General features: G+C 45.2%; 1 protein-coding gene across 1 annotated transcript in view; it reads left to right on the top strand.

Moving 5' to 3' along the window:
* LOC117095234 (aldehyde oxidase 2-like) overlaps positions 1-20,761 on the top strand; it is an 82,101-nt gene that overhangs the window by 2,597 nt on the left and 58,743 nt on the right. The window contains 11 exon segments of the mRNA XM_033232021.1: positions 239-329; positions 1,201-1,297; positions 2,542-2,650; positions 4,087-4,167; positions 4,169-4,214; positions 5,572-5,633; positions 8,232-8,321; positions 10,619-10,699; positions 12,912-13,056; positions 15,027-15,119; positions 19,303-19,454. Coding sequence (XP_033087912.1) covers positions 239-329; positions 1,201-1,297; positions 2,542-2,650; positions 4,087-4,167; positions 4,169-4,214; positions 5,572-5,633; positions 8,232-8,321; positions 10,619-10,699; positions 12,912-13,056; positions 15,027-15,119; positions 19,303-19,454 — 1,047 coding nt within the window.

The following is a 20,761-nucleotide window of genomic DNA, read 5'->3' as shown; positions in this document are numbered from 1 at the left end:
AGCAAATATGAATAACACCCTCCCAGAGGCATCTTTACACAGCAGTGTTCCCGGCTCACTCATATATGTTGCCACACTTGCCCTGTGAGTCTTCTGTCCTGTGAACGTGTGTGAACGTCATGTGCCCTCACAGCACCAAAAAAACAGGTGCAGACGAAATCAGGCCTATTATACCCTAATCCCTAAAGGGGTCACAGATACAAGTCCCATAATCATCTCTCTTCCGTTCCCAACGCAGGTGATGGAGAGGAATGTGGACCCAGAAGGGACTCTGCTGACCTTCCTACGAAAGAACTGGACCCTTTTGTCAAAGTCCTGGCTGTGTCTGTGTTTGCCTTAACACTTAGGCCAGCTGAGAATTATGAGGCTGAATCAAATCTCTCCATTTAAACAGTCAGCCCCCTTGGCTCTTGCTGTCTATTTGCTTTTGGCCGTGGTTTTAAGGCTATGAGGTTAATCAGGCTGTTTTTGAGAGGATGAAGTTTCCCCGGAGTTTCCTGTATCAATAGTACAGTGAAATAGAAGCAAAGCTCTTTGTTTCAGCACTAATAATTCCCTTACAGGCTTTCCAGAGCCCCACCAGGCTTGTTATGTAATAGAGGCTTGTGTTGCATTTGCCCTGCCCTTTTTCGAAACCAGATTCTCCAGATTCAGTGAGAACCTGTATCACAGGGAAAGATTTCCTTTCCCTACATGTGTCTTCTTACCCTAGCTTTTCCCTGCCATTTCATATTCTGGAATATAGATCCTCTTCATAGCAAACATATTTTAATTGGCAAATTAAAATATGGATCTCTCAGTTCTCTAAGAACAAAAAATAAACAAATGACAGAAATTACTAATTGATGAAATCAGCTTCTAGACAAGTTTTGTTTAAAAGTCCAAGGTTTTTAATTGGTTGTTGATGTTTAGAAATTGGAAAATTTCATATTTTTTAAAATCAAGATTTTTCAGCTTCTCTTGGAAAATGGGGAGATAGCCATCCCTGCATGGCAATATGCTTCTCCCTCTTTGTGAGAAAACAGGCAGGGAGAGGTTAATATGCCAAGTGTCAAACTAAGACCTGAAGGAAGTGAATGGCTTCTCAGACCTGCACCCACCCCGCCAAAAGACCTTCCTCAGAAGTGACCCCCTAGGGAGCAGCTATACTGAAAGCAAATGCTCTCCTTGGCATCTTTTCCTTGACTGCGCCCCTTCCAGTACGCCTCACAGGAACCAAGTACGCCTGCGGAAGAGGAGGCTGCGGCGCCTGCACCGTGATGGTGTCCAAGCATGACCCCGTGTCCAGGAAGATAAGGTATCCCAGCCCAGAAGCCAGGACAGCACTTTGTGTCTTGCTCGTGTTCTTAGTTCACAACTTTAAGAAAGGTTCTTAGATTCTTGCTGTGTACGGATCTTAGACAGCTCTGAATAATCCAATAAAAGTGGTGAGCCGTCTACTCAGGTAACACATAAACTAACTATATTTTACACACCATTTCAGGGAGATCCCCCAAGGCCCATCTATGCACCCCAGGTTAAGAAACCCCAATGTAGGTCAGCTATTGATTTTATGGATGAAGAAACTGAGACTCAAAGAGATGAAGTGACTTGTTCAAAGTCATACAACTAGTAATCTATAGAACAAGGACTGGAACTCCACACTTTCTGGCTCTGAAGCTAATGCTTTTTCTTTCCCTTTTTTTGAGGTGGAGTCTCACTCTGTCATCCAGGCTGAAGTGTAGTGTTGCTATCTTGGCCCACTCTAACCCCTGCCTCCCAGGGTCAAGTGATCCTCCCACCTGAGCCTCCCAGTAGCTGGGACCACAGGTGTCTGCCACCACATCCAGCTAATTTTTTGGTATTTTTGGTAGACATAGGGTTTCACCATATTGCCCAGGCTGGTCTCGAACTCCTGATCTCAAGCAATCTGCCTGCTCCGCTTCCCAAAGTGTTGGGATTACAGGCATGAGCCACCACCACCAGCAGCTAATGCCCTTTCTACAGTTGGGCTGGACCAGCCCTACAAAGCAAGGACCTGGGCCAAGATTTCATCTCTTAAGGACCAGATTCTAGAAGTTGGGGTTCTCCCAAGTCCATTGGCCCAACAAATCAAGAGATGGCTTCAGAACACAGGTTATCCTACACTGTTGAATGACCTTATCCAGAGAGTTTTAAATTAGGAAGCAAAAAAAATCCCAAATGTGTCTATATGGATAAAACCTTTTGCTTGTTATGAAGTCAATGCCCCAGTGAATACTATTGAAGTCCAACCACACTCCTAGTGACACAAGTTCATTCCCTTACTCCCGGGTGGGTCTGTTCTGGGCTTGGAAAGTGTTTCTGAAGTTCAGAATGCCTAGATTCACCTTAAGGACCCCTATTCCTACAGACAGCACAGAGTCAGCAGAGAGGACTGTAAATTCTTCCTCTCCAGTTCCCCATCCCCTCAACTCCATGATGGGCTTTGGAAGTTTTCCACTGTTCTTCCTGGTGCCAGGCTTCCCCATGAGGCAGGACTGTGTTACTCCCCTTGACTTTCCTTGTGTTTCTTGTACAAAGACACTTCTCTGTCACTGCATGCCTGATGCCCATCTGCTCTCTGTATGGAGCTGCTGTCACCACCGTGGAAGGTGTTGGGAGCATCAAAACCAGGCTTCACCCTGTACAGGTAAGAACACATCCTAATTTTCTCACTTCTTCACTTTATCTTTTTGCCAAATGCTGTGTTGGCTGTACTGCCTGAGGCTTCTAGGTTGTGATCAGATAAGCAGAAGCTTTGGATGCCTATTGACCAGGGTAATAACATTTGTTAAGTGATTTAAAAGAAAACTGAAAACTCCATCCACATTTGATTAATCATCTTTTTTTTTCACTTTTTCTGCTTGAATGAGAAGCGGAATTATTGAAGTATTGATTAATGGTCTGGAATAGGTATCATACAAAGAATATTACACATAGAATAAAATGTCTCTGAGGATAACCGAATAAAATTTAGGATTATTCCCTGTGGTACAGAGATCTTAGGAGTAAAATCAGAATCGGGGTAAGAGGAATCTAAAACTTCACCAGAATATGGCAACAATTGTTTCTCTGAATCTTAACCTGAAGCTGGAACAAAGAGGCTGGATTTAAGAGCAATGTGACATATGTTGACAGAGAGCACAATGATTCCTCTGACATTGTTACAGAAGCTTGGGGGTCATAGGACCAGATTAACCAACACTGAGTCTTTCTAGACAGGGGGAGCCCAGAGGGCCTCTGGGTTTAACTACATGATCTCCTTGGAGAATGAACTCCAAGGAGATGAGCAAAGACAAATGATCCAGCAGAATGTACCAGAGTCTAGTAGGAGGGCAGAGAGGATGCTCACAGCAAGGTTGATAAACCCAAATCCTAGGATTACATTACATTCTGCGATCTAGAGCAGGGCTTCCAGATTTAGATACAAACTTTAATGTGCCTAAGACTCACCCAGGAGCTTGTTAAAGATGCAGATTCTGAGTAAAGAGATTTGAAGCAGGAGCCTCAGGTTCCTCATTTCCTGTAAGAGCCCAGGTGGAGTCAATAGTGCTAGTCCATGGATGACACTTTAAATGGCAGCGACCCAGGACGTGGACCAAAATCTCAGACCTTTGAAAGGAGAGCTCCCTTTGTGCCAATACAGAAGAATTTAAGGAAGAAAGCAAAGTGAGTTCAACAGTCTCCAAGTTAATCAGAAAGAGGTAGCCTCATAGAAATAAGTTGTGCAAGATGCGGAGGTAGTCAAGAAAACTATTTTTGAAACTCCCACACACTCAGTTTATACTTATTGATTTCCAGAGGATTCTTTGCGCTCTGATAGTGGAGGATGCATGCTACTAATTCCCAATTAGAAGGATTTGAGCCCTTGACCTTGGAAAATGATTATCAGAGGACGTTGCTTCTGAGCCACTTCCTCCAGGAGCAGCCTAGGGAAAGGAACCCAGGCAGAGTCTGACCAAAGGGAAGGGTACCTTTGCTCAGGGAGTGGGTTCTACCATTGCCAGGGAACTGCAGGCTGTGCAGTGTGGTAAGAGTTGTTGGCAGCAAGAAGGCACAGCTGAAACCATTCATGTGTCTTTCCAGGAGCGTATCGCCAAGAGCCACGGCACCCAGTGTGGATTCTGCACCCTTGGAATGGTGATGTCCATGTACACACTGCTCAGGAAACCACCCACAGCCGTCGGAGGAGCAGCTCATGGAAGCCTTGGGGGGTAGGTCTAAACAGAGAAAACCCACCCCACCCCCACCCCCCCAACCAGGGGCCAAGTGGCAAGTGTGTTTCTGGATAGATCCAGAAACTGCTCCACACTACCCCCAATGTCATCCTAACCCCTCTCAGGCCTCTGCTTCAGTTGGTTCTAAAGTAGCTATAGCACCCACGTACAGAGAATGCCAAGCTGCTCCCTGCTTATCAGAGCATGTGCTTGGAACGGCCTGCACAGAATTAGCACAGTGTGCACACTCCACACCACCCACTTAACACCCCATTTTCTATCCAGTGACTTATTTGACTTCCTTTGTTAAGGGCCTGTATTAGTTTCTCAGGGCTGCCCTAACTCAGTACCACAAACTGCTGGGCTTAAAATAGCAGAAATGGGCCGGACACAGTGGCTCATGCCTGTAATTCCAGCACTTTGGGAGGCCAAGGCGGGCAGATCACCTGAGATCAGGAGTTCAAGACCAGCCTGGCCAACATGGTGAAACCCCGTCAGCCTGGCCAACACGGGGAAACAAAAATACACCGGGCATGGTGATGCTTGCGTGTAATCCCAGTTACTCAGGAAGCTGAGGCAGGAGGATCATTCGAACCTGGGAACCTAGAATTTCTCTTCCACTCCCACCCCCTTGGCCTTCCTCTTTGGAAACCTGAGGCTCTCAAATGTTATTACATGAAACAGCAATAGAACGGAAAGTTCATGCAGTAGAATTACCTGCAGACCTCTGGAATGCAGATTCCTGGGCCCACCCCTAAATGGTTGATTCAGGAGAACTGGAGCAGGGTTAGGAATCTGCATTTTTTTAAAATGCCCGTAGGAGATTCTGATGTAATTATCTAAAAGCAACCGAGGAGCATCACTGACAAACCATCCAAGTCATGATGGTATATCAGGGCCTTAGAAACTGCCTAGGTTTTCTGTTTGAGGATCCCCGCTATTTTACCTAGTATCTGAAATATAGTTGTCAATAGCTCTACATCGACTTAATAAATTAATACATGAAGCAAGTGAGCTCACCAACTAGGCTATCATCTTTAAGACAAAGAATAAAACTGGAATTGAGATAGCGGGCAGGATAATATTCCAAGTAGAGGAATAAAGCATTAAACCACTTGGCAGATGTTAAAATACCCTTTTTTAAAATGTTGGGAACCATGCTCAGTGCTGCACGCCTGTAGCCCAAGCTACTCAGAAGGCTGAGGTAGGAGGAGACCAGGAGTTTGAATACAGCCTGGACAACGTTGTGAGACCCCTTAAAAAAAAAAAAAAAAAGCTAGATCTATTTAACTTTCAAAAGAAGCCAGTAAATACAAAGCCTACTAACAACCATGCTTCTTCTCTGATTGATTAGGTAATCTATGCCGCTGCACTGGGTATCGGCCAATACTTGAGAGTGGAAGGACTTTCTGCATGGTGAGTAGGTGACTGTGGGGATGTCTTATGCAGCAAGAATGACAATGACAGCTGATCAAGGCCGGGGACAGAGGAATTAAAATTTCTTAGACCATCTCAACAGACTGTCAGGGAGACTTAGTGAGTTAGCTCCAACCAACTCAAAAAGTTTTAGCTTTTTGTTGAGGACTGGGGGAACGTTGCAACACCTTTGATGTTGTCCAATCAAAACCACAGAGGGAAGCCAGGTCATCCAACCAGCTGTCCAGACATTTTCTGCAACTAGTTCAGCAAGGCATCTGGACAGGCAAGTCAGAGGGCATCGGCAAACGCAAGGGGACAGAGGATGCAAGGGGGTGGAGCTTGCTTTGGTGAGGCAAGGTCAGTTCCAGAATCCAACCAGTTGAGAAGTTGTGAGCAGACAAGAAGCTGAATATGTAGAGTGGAGCCCAAAATTCACTCCAAGTACAAGAGCACAGGGAATTTCCTCTACAAAATGGGGATTCTTCACTGGGCTCTCGAGAAAATCACATAAGTCTTGCTTGGCACTTAGTAAGAGTTCCACAAATAGTTACTGCTATCATTGAGGACGTCATTGACATGTGAATAGTGTTTGACAGGGAGACCAGACAGGCACATCTGGTGGTTCTCTGCTGAGGACAGGATGAATGTGGGCAGTACAGCCCTTAGGCCCAAAAAAGGGGGACCCCATACTTTACAGGGCCCCTCTCTGGTCCTCCTCCAGCGATTTTCGGGAGTTCATGGCACCAAGATGACTTGCCCACCTGAAACCTCACCCCTGTTCTAGATCATTCTCCAGGGATGGCCTTGACCCCACTGTTAGACCACACATAAGCCTCTTATCTGAGTCTGTCTAGTCAGCCTGGCAACAGCAGTGTCTGCACCCCTAGGTCAGAGGGTGGCCAAGGAGCAGCTGTTTGTGGAGGGAGTAGACTGAGCTTGGCTGTTCATGCTGCAGTGCTCAGGCCCCTCACAGCACAGAACAGAGCCAGGGTAGAGGAGAAGGCCTGCAGGCACCAGGCTGGGGGCCTTTGTTTGCACTCTTTGCTGAGGCTCCACAAATCATAGAGGTGGGCCCAGAAGTAGACCAGGAGGTGTGTCCCATGTCCTAGAACCAGGCAGGTCACCTGTGCATGCATTTCCCAGATGTCTACTGCTACGTGAGGGAGCCAAAGGTAACACGCTGAGAAGTAAATGAAATAGCTTGTAAGTCCAGCAAATGGCTGGTGCAGAGTGAAAAAGCACTTGTGAAATATAAACGAAAAAAGTCAAAGGAAGCATCTTTGCCTATGGATACAGATGTTATTATCCACTTTCCAAGCACACTGACTCTGGGGATAAAGGCAAAAATGTGGTCAGACACCCCACCTGGTAGCCAGCATGTCTCACAGGACTTCAGCGGGTAAAGCAACCCAGTCTCAGAGGGAATACACAAGGCTAATATCCAATGGGCCAAGAGATGACTGGCTTTTTCCATGATTGGTTCACGGTGCACCGTGGAAGCTCTCAGAGCTTTGAGTAAGAGAAGTGCTACTTGCTTGGCCCAGCTGTTTTTGCTTCTTGGATAAAATTGAAAAGATGGCAGCTCAAGACATTTAAGTAGAGACAAAGACCTGAAGTGTCTGGAAGAAAGTATCATGCTAGGAACTTAGGAGAACTTACTCAAGGAAGAAGATACAAGAGGTTAGTTTGGAAGAAATGGGAAGCAAAAGAGTGGGCAAATAGAAACCTGCTTTAAAACTAATTGTCAACTCATCCCCAGACAGCACCATCCACATCCCAAATGTCTGGGAGATCTGGTTTCTAAAATGGTTTTCTTTTTTCCTCTTATAAATTATTATTGCCCTGCAAAGCATCTATCAATTAATTTTCCACTAGGAATTAACCTAAAAATTCATATATGTATACAAAGCTGTACGTGTAATGAACAAAAATGTTCATATACTATGTACTATACAAATGCACTAATACAATCCCAAATGTGAAAACATTATCAGTGGAATAGGGTAATGATAGTTTATTTCTTTTACATTTCTCTATATTCTATATTATCATTTTATATTATATATTTTGTAAATTACCTATCAAATTATGTATCTTATATACTTTATATGTATTATTCTTTTGTTTTTTTGAGGTAGAGTCTCGCTCTGTCGCCCAGGCTGGAGTGCAGTGGTGCAATCTTGGCTCACTGCAAGCTCCGTCTCCCGGGTTCACACCATTCTCCTGCCTCAGCCTCCCAAGTAGCTGGGACTACAGGCGCCCGCCACCAGGCCTGGCTAATTTCTTGTATTTTTAGTAGAGACGGGGTTTCACTGTGTTAGCCAGGATGGTCTTGATCTCCTGACCTCGTGCTCCGCCTGCCTTGGCCTCCCAAAGTGCTGTGATTACAGGCGTGAGCCACCGCGCCTGGCCCTTTATATGTATTATTCTTAAAAATCAGCAAAAAAGAAAGACCTTGTGATTATTGGTGTTCCAACAGAAACCACCCACAGTGGTTTAAAAAGTCTGAAGTCTCATTTAAATTGCCAACCTTTCAGGGCACATTCCCATTTACCTACTCAAAAGTTTTTAATCTAAGGCATTTCACCTTCTTAGGAGTCAAATAGCTGTCAACAGAAAGGAACGGGAAAATGCTGCTTGGATTGGGGAGAAAATGACTCTTCCCCACTTGGCAAGAAAAGTGAGGTAAGTCCTTTTGTTCGTTTTGTCTGCTCACTGTGAGTCTTGCTTAATGCCGACCCAGTGTTGAAACTGTGCTTGCTTGTTCTAATGGTCATTCTCTGCTTACAACTGTCTGAAGCGCATGTGCAAAGAAAGCTCTCTTTCTCTGGGAGTTGAGGAAAGTGGTGATCAAAGCCCACCCTCCGATTTTCCCCTTCGTAGTCAAAAAGGCTGGGACAACAGGAAGACAAAAACACTCAGATCAGAAACAAAGCACTTCGACTCTGGATGGGTCACATTCTCAGGTGGAAGTGAATTCTGTACTTGCCCCTGCAGAGCTGTCTTCTGTCATGTCTCCTCCTTTGTAGACAGAGGGCGCTGCAGCCCCAGAAGGCTGAGGAGCCGTCCACAGTCACACACAAGTCAGTGACCCCCCCAGCCAGGAAGTCCAGCCTTAAAGATTCCAGTCTCTGGCTTTGCTGTCTGAGAGATGCTCGTTTCCAGGAAAAAACGGCACTGCCAAATTCTTAAAGATATTACTTAGAGAACTTGAAATACAGGATAAAATACAGAATCAGCTCCCAGCAAGCGAGGAAATCTGAGAGCATAGAGAACCACAGACAAACCCGTGTGTTTCTATCCTTCACACATAGCTTTTTCCCATTCTTGGCTCCCACCATCACCTTAATTGGGTCTGAAGAAAGTGTGCTGTGACACAGAGGAGTTCTGCCCAAGGGACGGGGCTTCACCCCTCAGAGCCGCTTCACAGAGGATCAGTGCCTTGCTGGGGTCAATACATCCTAAAGTCAATTCTCAGTTTTGTGGTCTCGGGAATTTTATTTGGGCAATGACTCGGCTCTAGGGACTACCTGACTCACTTTAACCAAACTCAAAAGACCATGACATTTAAACTGGAATGAGCCCCATATTCATTTATGAAGAGAAACACAGTTATAAAGTGGATCTTGCCATCACTGAGTCACAGATCCTTTCCCTATAGGAAAACACACTAGGAAGCCAAATTACAATGAGAAGGCTGCTTGGTGAGCATGGACACAAAGCAATTGCATAGCCTTAATGGGCAGCGTCAGAGAAGACCCTTCTCTTCCACCATACTGGACCTGCGTGAGGCCAGGTGTCTGCCCGAGTGGCTCTCCCTTCTCTTTAAGCGATGTTAAGATCTTCCACTTGGGTAGCCGTTAAGTCTTGGCCTGGGATCTGTTTAAGAAAACTTTTCATTTCTCAACGTTCATTTATTAATTTTTTATATTTTAATTCCCTGGCACAAATTTATTTCTAGGTGTTAGATATATACCACATTATTGCCCTCAGGCACTGTCTATACTTCTAATGCCAACTAATGCAAAAACAGATCATTCAGATGTGGCCCTGAAATGCCTAACCTATGGCCCTACTAAGAACCTTATCAAGGAACAATTACAAGTGTTTTTATTTTTTTCTGGAGCCTGGGAAAACCTCAGAGAGATAGAAAAAGAGGGAAAGTGTTGGACAAATGTCAGGTCATTTTACCTATTATCACAATTACCCTTCAAAATATGGGTTATTTTCATTTAACCCTTAGAGAGGTTAAGGATCTTTCCATTGGAAAGGTTAGAGTGCTGACCTCAGAGTGAAAGAACCCTGATCTGTCTACCTTTCATGCCTGCATATTCTCTTCTCCAGCACACCCACATCCACCTCTGTGCTCCACAGTTCTCTCTCTGTTTTCCTTACCTCTTCAGGAATGTTCTTCTGGCAAGAAGTGTTTTCCAAAGCTAAAACAGATCTAATTCAGACAGGATTACAGTTTGGGTAACTTTTCACTGTGCTTTGGTTTCCTACAGGGTAAAATGGAGATAATTTACTTTCTTTATACAATTATTGTGAAGATTAAATAAATTACATGTAAAAGCGTTTGGAATGCAAGCACTTAATAAATGTTAACTATTGTTATTAAAGTCAAACTGTGTGTGTGTGTGTGTGTGTGTGTTTATGCATGGGCATGTGGGGCACAATGGAGAGGATTTCCCTAATTTATTTAACCTCTCATAGTTTTTCATAGACTGTCTTGGTGTTTTCCAGAATACTCTTTGTAGTATTTCATAGAATACTCTTTTCTTTAGTGTTGCATTAGTGGCAAATCAGTATTTCTCTTAAAATAAGATTCCTATTTTAAATTATTTGATTTGAACTATTTCCCTGTCCAGGGAGACTAGGAGAGTTATCACTACATTCATGTTGCCTAATTCCTATAAAGAATTACAAGGCTGCTTCCAATGAAGCTGGGCTGACAGAGCCATCTGTTTCTTCCTTTTATAAAGATTTGCACGAAGTTATTTGCGAAAGAGGAGTTTCAATCCTTGGACCCAACCCAGGAGCTCATATTTCCCCCAGAACTCTTGGTAAGACAAGCTGGATATTTTATGTACTCGTTTAAATATCATTGGTTATAAACTCAGTTTTATAAAGCCTCCATTTTCCTTCCCATGAAATTGTCAAATTGTGAAAATGTTCGATAAGATGAAGATGCCTGCTTCCCTCCCCGCCACTCCCTGCCTGACCCCTGGCACATTCCCTGAAGCCTCCGCTGCGGCAGTTTTGTAAATGATTTCTTCATTACTCTCATCATTGTCATTTGGAATGTGTCACTAGTGGCTGTCCAGGAGACACAGCACTGCTAAGCTTCTCCTTGGTCTTCTGGCCCATTCTAGCATACTGACCCCAAGGAACACTTCCAGGAGAGGCCCCTACCTTTCAGCCTTCCTCCCGTCAGCATGTTTCTTTGCAGAAATCCAGCAGTCCTATTCTATCAAACACCAGTTTCTGAAGGGGTTCTAATGTGTCTGTTTATTCATTCAACTGGTATTTATCCATCCAGCAACATGCCAGACACTGTTGTAGGTACTGAATATAGAACAGGGAACAAAACTAACAAAACACCTGCCCTCAAGGAGCTTGTAATCCGGTGAGAGAGGCAGACAATAAGCAAAATAATGGATAAAAGATACAGTGTGGCCGGGTGCAGTGGCTCACGCCTGTAATCCCAGCATTTTGGGAGGCCAAGGCAGGCAGATGGTTTGAGCCCAAGAGTTAGAGACCAGCCAGACATGGCGAAACCCAGTCGCTACAAAAAATTAGCCAGCTGTGGTGGCACTCACCTGTCGTCCCAGCTACTTGGGAGGCTGAAGTGGGAAGACTGCTTGAGGCTGGGAGGTCAAGGCTGCTGCAGTGAGCCAAGATCGTGCCACTGATCTCCATCCTGGGCAACAGAGTGAGGCCCTGTCCTCCCAATAACAAATAAATAATTTTTGAAAGGATATAGTCTGTTAGAGATTGAGAAGTATTAAGGAGAAAAAAAATAAAGCAGAGAAAGATAGGATGCATGGAGTTGCAATTTTATATATCCTGCCCAAAGAAAACTCTGAGAGGACAACATCTGAAGAAAGTCTGGAAGGAAGTGAGGGAGCCAGCCCTCCCAGCTGAAGAGGGAGACGAGCAATCCAGGCCATTGGAACAGCAAATGCAAAGGCCCCAAGGGCAGGAGAACACCAGGCCTGATCAGAGGCAGAGCGTGGTCCAGCCTGGCTGGGGCAGAGTGAGCGAGGGGAATGCCAGGGAGCTGTCAGGGGCAGACCGTGCTGGACTTCATGCTGCTCGGCTTTTACTCTGTGTGGGGTGAGAAACTAACAGGCTGGATAGAGGAGGGGTGTGCTCCAGTTGAAGTGGTAACAGGATCATTCTGGCTGCTGTTTTGAGAATGGCCTGCAGAGGGGAAGGGAAGGAGCATGAACCTTGTCAGGGGACTAACGCCATCCTGAGAGATGGTGGTGGCTGCGCCAGTCTGCCCGGGTGGAAGGAGTGAGAAGCGAGTAGATTCAGGATGTATTTTGGAAGAAAAGCCAGTAAGATTTGCTGGTGGATAAGCTGTGAGGATGGAAGAGAGAGACAGCTTGTCAAGGCTGACTCCAGCTTTTGCTGGTGGATAAGCTGTGAGGGTGGAAGAGAGAGTCAGCTTGTCAAGGCTGACTCCAGGGTTTTGGACAGCTGGGAGCGTGGAATGGCCATTTACAGAGATGGGGAAGACCTCTGGAGGAACAGGGGATTTTTTCTTTTGGGAGTTTCTCTTTGGGGGCTTGGAAGGGGGTTGGATATGAGGAGCTCAGTTTTTGCCATATTAATTTTTTATCTTTATAGCTCTAAGCCAGTCCTAAAGACATATTAAATTTGAGATGCCTATTACACATCTAAGAGGTAACGTCAAGTACTCATTCAGATATGAACTTGGATTTCAGAGGAAAAAGCCAGGCTGAAGATATTAATTTAGGAGCACTAGTGTAATTATGATTTTTAAAGCCGTAAGACTACATTATGCTAAATTAATCCACACTGAATGGTCAATAACAAGTGCCAGCTTATATTGTTACTTGTCCCCAAAAGGCCATCCAATTACGAAAATTCAGGCATTAGCCAATGGGTATAGTGAGTATATTTTTGGGCAAATGTACCCCAGAACCCCTGACATCTCCGTAGAGGAACACATCTCCACCTGAGGCCTTGGATAAGCCAGGAGGACAGGCATGCACACGGGCACACATACTTGTCATTTGCCCTCAGAGGATGGCAGAGAATCCAGAAAAACGAACACTGACCTTCTATGGAGAGAGAGTTACCCGGATCTCTCCTGGGACCCTCAAGGATCTCCTGGAGCTGAAAGTGAGACACCCCAAGGCCCCTCTTGTTCTGGGCAACACCTCACTGGGTAAGTGATTACCCAGTTTTCATTCCACCCTTAATGCTGGGCTGAACTTTCTGTCCCTTACTCTGTTCTCAGTCTACAGAAACGACTTTTTAGGGACGAAAAGTTCATCCTTTATAATAAAGCTCTCCAAAGTTGGATGTGCATATACCCTGGACCCCAGAGGTGTGGGAGGAAAGTTTTAGAGGGTTTTTTGTGGGGGTTTTTTATTTGTTTGTTTTTTGTTTTTTGTTTTCTTTTGAGACTGAGTTTTGCTCTTGTCACCCAGGCTGGAGTGCAATGGCGCAACCTTGGCTCACTGCAAGCTCCGCCTCCCAAGTTCAAGCAAATCTCCTGCCTCAGCCTCCCAAGTAGCTGGGACTACAGGCACCTGCCACCACACCCAGCTAATTTTTGTATTTTTAGTAGAGACGGGGTTTCACCATGTTGGCCAGGATGGTCTCGATCTCTTGACCTCATGATCTGCCCACTTTGGCCTCCCAAAGTGCTGGGATTACAAGTGTGAGCCACCGCGCCAGCCTTTTTTGCATTTTTAGTAGAGACGGGGTTTCATCATGTTGGCCAGGCTGGTTGCAAACTTCTGACCTCAGGTGATCCACCAGCCTCAGCCTCCCAAAGTGCTGGGATTGCAAGCGTGAGCCACCATGCCTGGCCTAGAGGGTTTTTTATCATTTACTTTGTCTTATTCTTTCTTGTTTTTGTTAAATATTGAATGAATATAGTAGAATTTTATAAAATATGTATAGGGATATTAACAATACAGTGCACACTCAGTTACCACCCACATCCACTTTAAGAACACAAACTTTACCAAGAACTTTGAAGACCCCTGTGGGCCCCCTCAAGCCACATCCCCTCTCCTTCCCTTCCTCCTTGAAGGTATTCACTAGCCTGAATATTGTGTTGGTCATTCTCTTCCTTATTTTTATAGTTTTACCACATATATTTGAATCCTTAAACAATATGTTGTTTAGCTTTGCATATTTTTGAACTTCACATAAATGGACTGGAGGGAGAGTCCTGACCTCTGGTCGGAAGTCAGGTTACAAGGTCTCCCACTCCCAATAAGAAGAAGAATCCCAGGGTATTATTCTTCTGCAATTTGCTTTTTGTTCAACATACTTGACCTGAGATGCATCCATATTGTTGCACGTAGCTGTGCTGTATTCCATCATATGAACATGGAACAATTTGACATCCATTATATTGCTGGGGAACAGCTTGTTTTGGCATTACAAATATTCTTCTATATGTCTCCTGGTAACTATGTGCAGGAGTGTTTTTAAGAGCATCTTGGCCGGGTGCGGTGGTTCACGCCTATAATCCCAGCACTTTGGGAGACCAAGACGGGTGGATCACCCAAGGTCAGGAGTTCGAGACCAGCCTGACCAACATGGAGAAACCTCGTCTCTACTAAAAATACAAAATTAGCCGGGTGCGGTGGCTCATGCCTGTAATCCCAGATACTTGGGAGGCTGAGGCAGGAGAATCGCTTGAGCCTGGGAGGCAGAGGTTGCAGTGAGCTGAGATCATACCATTACACTTCATCCTGGGTGACAGAGCAAAACTCTGTCTCGGGGGGAAAAAAAAAAAATCTTATCCTATTTCCTATTTTTATATGGACATAGTGAGTGCATAAATAGATACATACATACATAAATTTACTTGGCAGGGGTATATAACCACTGCTTTCACATCTGTACACATGTCCTGTCAATCTCTAATGTATCTGAATCTCTTATAAGAAAATTTCAAGGCCTGGAGCAGTGGCTCATGCCTGTAATCCCGACACTTTGGGAGGCAGAGGTGGGCAGATCACTTGAGGTCAGGTGTTTGAGACCAGCCTGGCCAACATAGCAAAACCCCGTCTCCACTTAAAAAAAAGAAAATGTTAATGCACAAAAAAAAGTATTTTCTCTTTCCTAATTGTCTCTAAAATAACTGTCCCTTTCCTAACTGTCTCTATGCTTCAGGACCTGCAATGAAATCTCAAGGACATTTTCATCCAGTTCTCCTCTCTCCTGCAAGGATCTCTGAGCTGAGTATGGTGACAAAAACAAGTGATGGTGAGTTCCTGGTGTTTTTAGTAGGATGTCGATGAGGCGATATCTGCACTAAACTAACACTTGCCAAATAACTCAGAACCTCCTCATCTGTTTGTCTTCTCCTGCATATTTAAAAAATGAAGAATAACTGGAATGAATTTAAATACATCCCCACCATGAAACTTTACTGTCAAAATCTTTCTGGGGAATAGGAGTATCCAAATAATATCATTTAAGACCTTGCAGTTACCTGCCTATAAAATGCCATGATGCCCCAGACAATAAATTTGCAGTGAGACTTTGATGAGACGATAGCAACAGAGAGCAGATACTGTCCATCAATTGGAGGATGGACACTCCCAATTCAGCACTCTTTTGTTCTGTTTTGTTTTTTGTTTTTTGTTTTTGAGACAGAGTCTCACTCTGTTGCCCAGGCTGGGGTGCAGTGGCACCATCTCGACTCACTGCAACCTCCACCTCCCGGGTTCACGGGACTCTCCTGTCTCAGCCTCCTGAGCAGCTGGGATTACAGGCGCCTGCCACCACGCCCAGCTAATTTTTGTATTTTTAGTAGACATGGGGTTTCACTATGTTGGCCAGGCTGGTCTCAGACTCCTGATCTCAGGAGATCCTCCTACCTCAACCTCCGAAAGTGCTGGGATTACAGGCGTGAGCCACCATGCCTGGCCAACACTCTTTTTGTTACTGCCATTACACCCCTCAGGTCCACCACACAGCCTGTCCAATTAGCTATGTGAGTTGACTGCTCAGTTTGGTCTCCGCAGCCAAAGCAGAGCTAAAACAAACAATATACCTTCCTTTAGGGCTCTTAAAATTAAAACATGAGTACCCTCTAGTGGCTTGCAGGAAAGTTTCCATGATTCTTGAACTTTTCCTAAGTCCCAGATGAGTGAAGGACACTGGGCGGGGTGGGGTGCACTGGAGCCAGATGTGTTCCCCACCAGCACACCCAGGAAATACATTTTTGCACAGCTGTAATTTTAACTTACACATTTGTTTAAAGTTTGCATTCTCAACCATATCACCTACATGTTTGGCTCAGTATACATTGGATTTCTCAAAATTGTTAGTATCCAGAAAGTCATTGCATGTTTATCCCATAGACCCATGAACCCCAAAAAGCATGGAGTTCCACTGAAATGCCCTTTCTGAGACTCAAAGTTAAAGTTCTTTTCATTGGAAAGAAAGATAGATTTTGTGACCAGAGATTGAATAAAATACGAATAGAACCACAGTAAGTAGAATGTTCTCAGTATAGCCTGGCAGAAAGTGTGTTGTGCCTAGCGTGAGGTAAGGTGGTGATGTGTGCAATGGAAGTGGAATTATTTGGCTTCAAATTGTGTTTGAACTCTTATGAGAATTCAGGCAACAGAGCAGACAGGGACACTTCACTCCCCTCTGGGGTTGAGCTGCCCTTTTCCATCTATGTCAAATAAGAGGTGGTGATGCTGGTCGATGTGATGCTTCTGACCTTTTTTTTTTGAGACGGAGTCTCGCTCTGTCGTCCAGGCTGGAGTGCAGTGGAGCTCACTGCAAGCTCCACCTCCCGGGTTCACGCCATTCTCCTGCCTCAGCCTCCCGAGTAGCTGGGACTGCAGGCACCTGCCACCGCGCCTGGCTAATTTTTTTGTATTTTTAGTACAGACGGGGTTTCACCATGTTAGCCAGGATGGTCTTGATCTCCTGACCTCGTGATCCGCCCACCTCGGCCTCCCAAAGTGCTGGGATTACAGGCGTTAGCCACCGCGCCTGGCCGCTTCTGACCTTAATAATAATTATGTCTTTTTGTTTCTGGTTTCTGCCCTACTAATAAGGCACTGCGTCTTCTCCTGAGGGAGAAGGAATTGTATGACCAAGAAAAAGAAAGCTTGGTTTTCCTAGCACTCCTGCAAAGATAAGGCAGGCCAGGATGTTCCAGAAGTTAAAGAACAGGCTCCAGTGAAACCTGTGATAAGGAAGCAACAGACCATCACTGATGGGTATGGGATGAAATTAGATCCCCTGTTACAGAGTGCATTTTAGGAGACGCTAAAACAGGAACAGGATGAGAACTCCAGGCTGAGACATTCCAGCAGGGAGGGATAGTTTAGATTTGTTTAGCATAAGGATAACAAGGAGCAGCTCATGGTTCCCTCATCAACTAAATTAGCTGAGATTACTGAGGCAGCGGGGTGTTGCATGAGTATGCTGGCAAGGTGGGGGAGGTGTCATGCCAAGTACATTCCTAATATTGATAAAATACAGCTATGTAGGAGGGTGAAACATTCTCAAAGATTAGTCAACAAGAGATAAATCACAGCCCAACCTGATAAAAACAGACTAACTGCAATTAGAACCAGCCCGGCTAGTAATGTCAAATCACTCTACATTAGCGTTTCATTCTGCAAACCCCAGGGTGTGAAGGATTAATTTTTAAAGGCTGCCTAACTCATCTCCTGAGGGTTTGGGTGACTACTTCTCTTTTGAAGACTGGTTTGAACCCTTTCATCCTTACTGAAGAAAAACCCTGAAGCTCATGCTAATATCCTGCCAATCCTCATAACTTATGACTCCAAAGGTTGTTGAAATTTTGAATTATTTCCTTGCCAGTTAGCAAATAACATTACTTCAGTCCTGCTAGATGCTCTCCCATTACTTCCCTGGACCCTTCCAGGGAAGTAATAGAGATGAGGGAGCCCCCAACTTCCTCATGCCCAGTAATGCTCAACATAAATGGCTGGGGCAGCTCCTTGCATGGGCCAATTGACCAGTGCCCCTCACAAAACTGATTGTTGAAGATTTTGAGTATCAGGTGCAAAACCTGAAATCAAAGCATTATAGATTTTAGACAATGACCTGGGGAATTGAATGACCTTTGCCTTATTTTAATGTCATCCGATTTATCTCCCTTAATCACAAAGCAACTTTACATAGCTTCACCACAATCAGGAGGAGATCATGGAAAATTCTAGTAAGGTTTGCCACCTGCGAGTTTTTGCTGTCATTCCTTCTCTCCAGCCTCTATTTCCTTGTGTCTATCCAAAGAAGAGTGTGGACCAGCCCAGGGGATCTCACTCTGGCTGTGTAAAAACACCTTGAAGCCTTTTAAAAAGCTGCAGGGATCCAGGCTGGGCGCAGGGGCTCATGCCTATAATCTCAACACTTTGGGAGGCCAAGGCGGGAAGATCACTTGAGGTCAGGAGTTCGAGACCAGCCTAGCCAACATGGTGAAACACCATCTCTGTTAAAAATACAAAAACAGACCAGGCGAGGTGGCTCACGCCTGTAATCCCAGCACTTTGGGAGGCCAAGGTGGGATGCTCACCTGAGGTCGGGAGTTCGAGACCAGCCTGACCAATATGGAGAAACCCTGTCTCTAATAAAAATACAAAGTTAGCCGGACATGGTGGTACATGCCTGTAATCCTAGCTACTCAGGAGGCTGAGGCAGGAAAATCGCTTGAACCTGGGAGGTGGAGGTTGCGGTCAGCCAAGATCACGCCATTGCACTCTAGCCTGGGCAACAAGAGCAAAACTCTGTCTCAAAAAAAAAAAAGAAAAAATACAAAATTAGCTGGGGCCGTGGCAGGTGCCTGTAATCCCAGCTACTTGGGAGTCTGAGGTATGAGAATCACTTGAACCTGGGAGGTGAAGGTTGCAGTAAGCCAAGATTGCACCACTGCACTCCAGCCTGGGCAATAGAGTGAGACTCTGTCTCAAAAAAAAAAAGCCGGGCGCGGTGGCTCAAGCCTGTAATCCCAGCACTTTGGGAGGCTGAGACGGGCGGATCACGAGGACAGGAGATCGAGACCATCCTGGCTAACACGGTGAAACCCCGTCTCTACTAAAAACTACAAAAAACTAGCCGGGCGAGGTGGCGGCGCCTGTAGTCCCAGCTACCCGGGAGGCTGAGGCAGGAGAATGGCATGAACCCGGGAGGCGGAGCTTGCAGTGAGCTGAGATCCGGCCACAGCACTCCAGCCTGGGTGACAGAGCGAGACTCCGTCTCAAAAAAAAAAAACAAAAGCAGAGATTCTAATTGAATTAATCTGGGAGTGGGGCATCTGTGCTGTTTTTGAGTTCCCAGCAATTCTCTGTGAGCCAATGTGGATACTCACTGCAGTGGCGAAACACTGAGGTCCTGGTGCCATGATTATAATTGGCTGCTCCTCTTATGTCACCAGTAAAAACAAGTTGCTTTCCAGGACTGACAATAGGCGCTGGCTGCAGCCTGGCCCAGATGCAGGACATCTTGGCTGAGAGGATAGCTGAGCTCCCAGAGGAGAAAACACAGACGTACCGAGCCCTCCTGAAGCACCTGAGGAGTCTTGCAGGCCAGCAGATCCGGAATATGGCAGTATGCTCCCTGGTTCAATCACTGGGCACACCGCACCTATTTCTGAACCTCACTAAAATGTTGGGATATGCATTGGCAGAATCAGTATGCAAAAAGGTCTCAGCAGATTGAAGCAACAGGCGCAGTAAAAGTTTAAAATTAATAAACATATTTAATAAATATATTTAAGAAAAAACTATAGGCCAGGAGCAGTGGCTCACACCTCTAATCCCAGCACTTTGGGAGACCAAGGTGGGTGGATCTCTTGAGGTCAGGAGTTTGAGACCAGCCTGGCCAACATGGTGAAACCTGTCCCTACTAAAAATACAAAAAATAGCTGAGCATGGTAGTGCACGAATGTGATTCCAGCTACTCAAGATGCTGAGGTGGGAGGATTGCTTGAACCCGGGAGGTAGAGGTTGCAGTGAGCGGAGATCATGGCACTGCACTCCAATCTGGGCAACAGAGCAAGACTTTATCTAAAAAAAAAAAGAAGAAGAACTATAAGTCAAGCTCAAAAGAGTGGCTAAGCATCTACTAATCACAGGTGAGAAAAGGATGTTATGGTTTTGCTAGTTTCATGATAAGCTTGTCCATGAACTTAGTTTCGTCTTAGGCTGCATTAACAAAAGTAGAGTATCTAAAACAAGGAGCGGGTAGCCTTCTCTACTCTGGACTGTTCAAACCACAGCTGGAGAAAGATGGTCAGATCTGGGAGGCATACTTGAAGATCTGGTTGATTTTGACCTCAAAAGAAAGGAAAAGAGACAAAGTTAGGTTTTCAAAACACATATGCTCCTTCCCCTGCATACCCTCAATTGTATAGCAGAAATCTTTGGAAAAGCAGATATGGAAAATCAGGGAGGGCGTGATTCCTTTAAAACATCTCTCAAGTGATTCCAAAATGTTCCCTCCCAAGTCAGGAACTCTGGTGAGGAGAAGGTGGTGGGAGAATGAGGGACTGGAAACCACCCTAAAAAGAGGACTAGGGGTGGGATAACAGGCAAAGGGAACATGAGAGCTGTCTTGGACTATGTCTAGACTCCTGAGGTCTGATGTGTTATTAATATGAGCAGAGAGTAGAATAATAACTGACAGATGAGGGTCCAGGGAGCCAGATTTCAGCTCAGGAGAAACAAAAAAAAAAATGTAAAATGGAGCTGCTCATAAAGGAATGAGGATTTCCTGTCCTCACCTGTGTTCCAGCCCAGACCACTGCACTGGGAGGTCACCGTAGATTCCTTCCCTATACCGGGAGGAGAATCTTGAGTTCAATGGCCAGTCATTTCCCTCCCAAATTCTGAAATGCTACAGGTTCCATCAGATCT

Source organism: Trachypithecus francoisi, unplaced genomic scaffold (genome assembly GCF_009764315.1).
Source record: "Trachypithecus francoisi isolate TF-2019V2 unplaced genomic scaffold, Tfra_2.0 Lachesis_group13, whole genome shotgun sequence".
NCBI lineage: Eukaryota > Metazoa > Chordata > Mammalia > Primates > Cercopithecidae > Trachypithecus > Trachypithecus francoisi.
This window is presented reverse-complemented; position numbering and strand designations above follow the sequence as displayed.